At 35.4% G+C, this 6,083-nt stretch overlaps 1 protein-coding gene across 2 annotated transcripts; it reads left to right on the forward strand.

Annotated features, from left to right (window-relative positions):
- Nucleotides 1-481: 481 nt before the first annotated feature.
- On the forward strand, nucleotides 482-4,042 carry LOC145005452 (putative E3 ubiquitin-protein ligase ARI7). Of its 2 annotated transcripts, none has more exons than XM_078964536.1 (14): nucleotides 482-744; nucleotides 968-1,119; nucleotides 1,232-1,337; nucleotides 1,422-1,515; nucleotides 1,599-1,771; nucleotides 1,840-1,944; nucleotides 2,039-2,127; nucleotides 2,236-2,320; nucleotides 2,432-2,512; nucleotides 2,634-2,681; nucleotides 2,795-2,866; nucleotides 2,996-3,086; nucleotides 3,171-3,300; nucleotides 3,709-4,042. In XM_078964536.1, exons 1-14 carry the CDS (start codon nucleotides 583-585, stop codon nucleotides 3,875-3,877), a joined length of 1,557 nt encoding a protein of 518 aa, XP_078820662.1. In that variant the 5' UTR covers nucleotides 482-582; the 3' UTR covers nucleotides 3,878-4,042. The 2 variants fall into 2 exon arrangements, with proteins under 2 accessions (XP_078820662.1, XP_078820663.1); XM_078964537.1 differs by having other exon boundaries at nucleotides 2,236-2,317.
- Nucleotides 4,043-6,083: the final 2,041 nt, after the last annotated feature.

Below are 6,083 nucleotides of genomic sequence, written 5' to 3' on the forward strand. Positions count from 1 at the left end.
GGGCCGGCCCTGATGATATATAGTTAATTTGTTAACTTCAATATATGATTAAATAAATAGCCTATGTTAATATATCAAATAAGCTTAAAAATTTAGTATAAAATTTAAAATCTAAAGTAAAATATCAAATAATGTTTTAAAAAAATTATATATATATATATTTAATTTGTTAACTTCAATATATGGTTAAATAAATAGCCTAAGTTAATATATCAAATAAACTTAAAAATTTAGTATAAAATTTAAAATCTAAAGTAAAATATCAAATAATATTTAAAAAAAATTATATATATATATATATATATATATATATATATATATATATATATATATAATTAAAAAAAAACATTAAATATAATAATAATAAAATAACCTAAAATAATGAATCCAATTAATCAAAAAGTATCTAAAAACTATATTCTAACATATATTTTTAAATCATAAAATTCGTCTTGTGAAATATAAGAGCCGGGTAATACAATCAAATATAAATCTTTCTCTCCGCCAGCGCTTTCCCCCAAAATACACCCACCGTCTAAACTCTAGGTTTGCAGGGTTTTTCTTTTTTCGTTGTTTCTTACGATGGTTTCGGAAGATGATATGCACGATTCGAACAATGTTGATATCTGTGAAGAGGATCATAATAGCGGCGATGCGCTGTACGGCGGTGATGATGAAGCTGGGTGTGAGATTTTGGATTTCGATTCTGATGATTCGGACGAAGTATATGTTAGCCAACAAAAGGTGAATCCGAATCCGATGCTGCTGTTTATATTTGTTTCCTCTCGTTTATCCATCCAATAGGATGCAAATTTCGCATCAAGTTTGTGGGTTTGCTCGTCTTTTGTTTTAACTATTCTAAGTTATATGTGGTTTTTTTAGCTAACGATTTGATTATAAGTTGGGTCTAAGATGTCGCTGGTTGGTGCTTAAGTTAATATTGTTATGATCCATCTGTCCGGATCAGATTTTATTTTTATTTTTTACATTTCAGACACATTATACCATCTTGAAGAAAGATGATATACGTCGACGTCAGGAGGATTATATCGCTAGATTTTCTTCAGCTCTATCAATTTCAAGAGATTCTGCATCTATTCATTTGCGATCTATTGACGGGTGAGGCCTTTAAGTTCTTGTTTTTTGATTTCTGTTAAACAATAACCTGTTCTGTATCAAGAATTTGTATCTTTGCTATTCAATAAGTTGCTATGTGAATGTGACCCTGCAGGAATTTCAGCGGTGTTCATGAAGGGTGGTTTTTTAATGAAGATGAAGTCTGTAAGGCTGTTGGCGTGTTGGAATATACCAATACCAAGGCAGCAGATGGGGAAGAGGTAATTTAGGGTAAAATGGTAAATAAGTTAATGTTCTCGCTTTCATGTTGTATACTTGCTTTCTTATATTTGTATCTTTTGAAGCTGCTTTGTGGGATCTGCTTTGAATCATATCCACTTGATAATACTATCACTGTGGCTGCTTGTGGTCATGGTTTTTGTAACACATGCTGGACAGGTTTGTATTTTCCTTATTTTGATATGTTTATAAATTGGATAAAGATTTCATGTTCTAATTAGTTTTTGTATTGATTGTGGTAGCTTACATTCGCAAATCTATTAATGATGCTCCTCGATGTTTGACTTTGAGATGTCCCACTCCATCTTGTGTTGCTGCTGTTGGTGTGGACACAGATAACATGTTGACTTCAGATGAAGATAAGAAGAAGTATCATGGTTACCTTCTTGGATATTGCACTGTCGGCAATAGAAGGGTATGCAATTTATCTCAATGGTTTCAAATTCAAGATTTTGATTATATTTTTATTCATTAACATGATAGAAAACGTGGTGCCCTGCACCCGGGTGTGATTATGCCATTGAGTTTGAACATGGAAGTGGAGGCTATGATGTAACTTGCTCTTGCTCATACAGCTTTTGTTGGAATGTGAGTACTATGAATCTTTATGTAAGTTATAGAAAAGGTTAGTTTATGTTTATACTTTATGAATGATAGAAGTTTTTTGTTGCTGGTGTCGTAGTGTACAGGAGAAGCTCATCACCCTGTGGACTGTGAAACTATGTCTAAGTGGATAACGAAAAAGAGTGCAGATTCTGAAAATTTGAAATTGTAAATGTCCAAACTGCCCTTTGTTATTGATGAATCTTATTCATTTGTGTATATTATACTTCTATTGATCGATGATTCTGATAAGTTGATGAAAATGTACACATGTAGTCTTTGCGATGGTCAATGGTCAGATCACACTGGTGGCTTATATGCTTGCAGCCGTTATGAATCTGCAACGCAAGAGAGAGCAGTAGTAAAACTAATCATATTCTCCTCTGACTTTATTCCAATAAAACACGCATCTCTAGTTTTCATTCTTGGAAAGTTTCAATCCTTAATCTTGTAATTCCACTTCCATTTGCAGTATGATGAATCTGAAGGTAGGGGAGAGATGGATTTAGAGAGATATACTCACTATTATAAACGTTGGGCTACACAAGAATTGGTATGTACGAACATTGGCATAATTGTAATTTATGTTATGTATCTGATGCATGATACTTTATTATTATTATTATTATTATTATTATTATTATTATTATTATTATTATTTTCCACTGTGATAGTTGAGGCAAAAAGCAGTTGTGGATTTGCAGCAGGTGCAAACAATTGATGTGAGTTAAAACAATTCTGATGCTTTTTTGGTAATATGATATTAGAAAAGAAAGCCCTTTTTTCCCCTTATTATAAGCTATACTAATGAAATGTAATGTCCATCAAATTTCAGCTTGCAAGACTTAGTAAGAAGATGTGCCAACCTGAGTCAATGTTGAAGTTCATTGTAGAAGCTTGGTTGCAGGTATGCTTACTTAAATCTTAATATTTTCTCTTATTCTAATTGTATAGGCTGACGACGTGACGTTTATTAATAAGTATTATTTTATTTAAAATGGTATATAATATAATTATATATGGTTTCCTATTGTAGGTAGTTGAATGTAGGCGAGTGTTGAGATGGACCTATGTATACGGGTATTATCTAGAAGTAGCAAAAAGACAGCTTTTTGAGTATGTACAAGGTAAAGTATGTTTCTTTTTGAACTGAACTTAATAAACCCACCCTCTAAAATGACCATGTTACCCTCCCACGATGGCATTGGCAGGTGAAGCAGAGGTTGGGTTAGAAAGGCTTCATCAATGTGCTGAGAAGGAGCTCCATACTTTTCTAGAAGCAGCAGATGTCTCTCAAGATGATTTTGATAGTTTCAGATGGAAGTTGGTTGGTTTTACTAGGTAATTGTTTATTGATTTAAGCAGCTTTCGGTTATCAATATATTTGGTGGTGTTATTCTCTTTAAAAACTAGGCAAGTACGTGGTGGTTAGCTATTTGCTTGCAGTGGGTTTTTTTTTTTTTTGGTTAGTTGTAAAATAAGGCTGCTGCCCATTTATGCTTTAGGCTTCTCTCCTTATTACCATAAATCACAAAAAGGGAAAAAGGTATCCCATCTTGCTTTATATATTTTTATTTTTACCCTTGAAGGCCTGCTGCTTCTAATACTACTTATTAGTGGTTTTTGATCATAGCATCATAGTAAAGTGTTGGACATGGCCCCAAACAAAACTGGAAATAAAATACACTGACAAAACAACCATCAAATATCTTGTTGAAAATTTGCTAAAAATATGTTGTGTTTTTTCAGAGTGACACGCACACACTTTGAGAACTTGGTGAGTGCGCTAGAAGATGGGCTATTTGATGTGGACACACACGAAGCAACAAGCAAGGCAAAGGGAAAGGGGCCGGTCCATGGAGGGTTAAGCCGGACCGAAGCTTTGACCCGGTGGTCACTTATATGTACCCAAAGATGAATTAGGATTTATGTTGCAATAGAGGAGGTGTTGACTGGGTTTTTGCTGGTGAAAGACAGACGTCCATTGTTTTTTTTTTTGGATTACTGTGGATGATTTGATTTGAGTTGTGGTACCTAACGTTGTTTGTGGAGTCTATAATCAAACTTATGCTTTTGTGTATAATGATTAATTTTTTGAAAAGCGGACCGGACATCGAACCAGTTGTTTTAGCGGTTTTAACGGTTCGATGGTTCCCCGGTCCCAAAAACCGGATATATATATATATATATATATATATATATATATATATATATATATATATAATGCATAGATAATTGGAAGTTCAATTTGGGTTAATGTAACTGGAACCCTACCAACTATCAGGTTCTGTTTTAAATGGTTTTTCATTATTATTATTTTTTATTTTTTCTTTTAGGGGTATAAAGTTCATTTTTACCTGTTAAAAAAGGATCTTAACTTGTAATTACCAGTTTCCTTATTAACGTGGCTTTCTCACTTAAAATCGAAATTAAACTAAAATCCTCACATCTTTATCCATCGTCTTCTTCCACAAAACTAAAATCCTCCTCAAAGGGTTAGGTTGCGTTTAGTTACGGAAAAACAATTTTCATTTTCCGTTTTTTGTTTTCCCTTTTCAATTTTCATTTTCCGTTTTCATTTTTCGTTGAAAAATTTAGAGAACGCGTTTAGTTAAACTTATTCATTTTTCATTTTCAGTTTTAGAAAATTAGAAAACATGTTTAGATGTCTATTTTTCTATGGGTTTTCATTTTTAAAAAACGGTAGTGGTAGTAGGGTGTGGGTGGGGGCGGTGACGGTAGCGGGTCGGCGGCGATGGTGGTGATGACAGGCGATGGTGATGGCGGCGTCAATTTTGTCAGTGGTTGTGCTAGTGATGGGTTAGTGGTGGTGGTGATGATGGTAAATCGGTGATTGTTGTGGTGGTATTGGGTGGGTGGGTGTGGGTGTGGGTTTGTGGGGTAGGTGTAGGTTTGTGTGTGTGTGGGTATGTGTGTCTGTGAGGGTGGGGGTGGGTAGGTGTGGGTGTGTGGGTATGTATGTGTGTGTGTGCGGGTGTGTGTATGGGTGGGTATGTATGTGTGTGTGTTTGTTTGTGGGTTGGTGTGTGTGTGTGTTTGTGGGTGTGTGTGTGTGTTTGGGTGTGTATGTATGTGTATGTGTGTGTGTGGGTGTGTATGTATGTGTATGTGTGTGTGTGTGTTTGTGGGTGGGTGTGTGTGTGGGTGGGTGGGTGAGTATGTATGTGTATGTGTGTGTGTTTGTGGGTGGGTGTGTGGGTATGTATGTGTAAGTGTGTGTGTTTGTGGGTGGGTGTGTGTGTGTGTGTGTGTTTGTGGGTGGGTGTGTGGGTATGTATGTGTAAGTGTGTGTGTTTGTGGGTGGGTGTGTGTGTGTGTGGGTTGGTGTGTGTGTGTGGGTATGTATGTGTGTGTGGGTTGGGGTGTGTGTGTGTGTGAGTGGGTATGTATGTGTGTGTGTTTGTGGGTTGGTGTGTGTGTGTTTGTGGGTTGGTGTGTGTGTATGTGGGGGTGTGTGTGTGTGTGGATGGGTATGTATGTGTGTGTGGGTGGAGGGTGTTAAGGTGGGGGTAGGTAGAAGTGGATGGGGTGAAGTGTGTGTGTGTTTATAGAAAAAATTTAGAATTAGAAAAATATGGAAAACAATGATTATCAGATTTTCAAAATTTTCCAACTTCTTTGTAATTTTAGAAAACGGAAAATTTTCATTTTCCGTGAAAAATTTAGAAAAATAGACGAACTAAACGCGTTTTCAAAATTCTCATTTTTCTTGGAAAATTTTTCCGGAAAACGGCTCATTTTTCCGCAACTAAACGCACCCTTAATGTTGCACCCATTCACAAAACCAGCCATCATTCTTCATCTAACAACATAAGTCCATCATAATCGACCCAAGTCTAATCTGTGTATATCAATATGTCTACCACTAAACATAGCGGGAACAACAATATCATGACTTCCGATTTTAATCAGCGATCTTGGATATCTGTGCTGCAAAGAGATGGTTTTGAGATCTGTTTGTCAAAAACAAGAACCATAGTAAATCTGAACCAAATCAGACCTAAGTTTTTATTGCTGGTGGCTGTTTTTAAAACTTAAGAAACAAATCTTCCCGACCACATTATATGCCTCAAACCTAAAACATATATACGTTATATAGATGC

The sequence above is a fragment of the Lactuca saligna genome, chromosome 7, assembly GCF_052625555.1.
Source record: "Lactuca saligna cultivar CGN05327 chromosome 7, ASM5262555v1, whole genome shotgun sequence".
Lineage (NCBI taxonomy): Eukaryota > Viridiplantae > Streptophyta > Magnoliopsida > Asterales > Asteraceae > Lactuca > Lactuca saligna.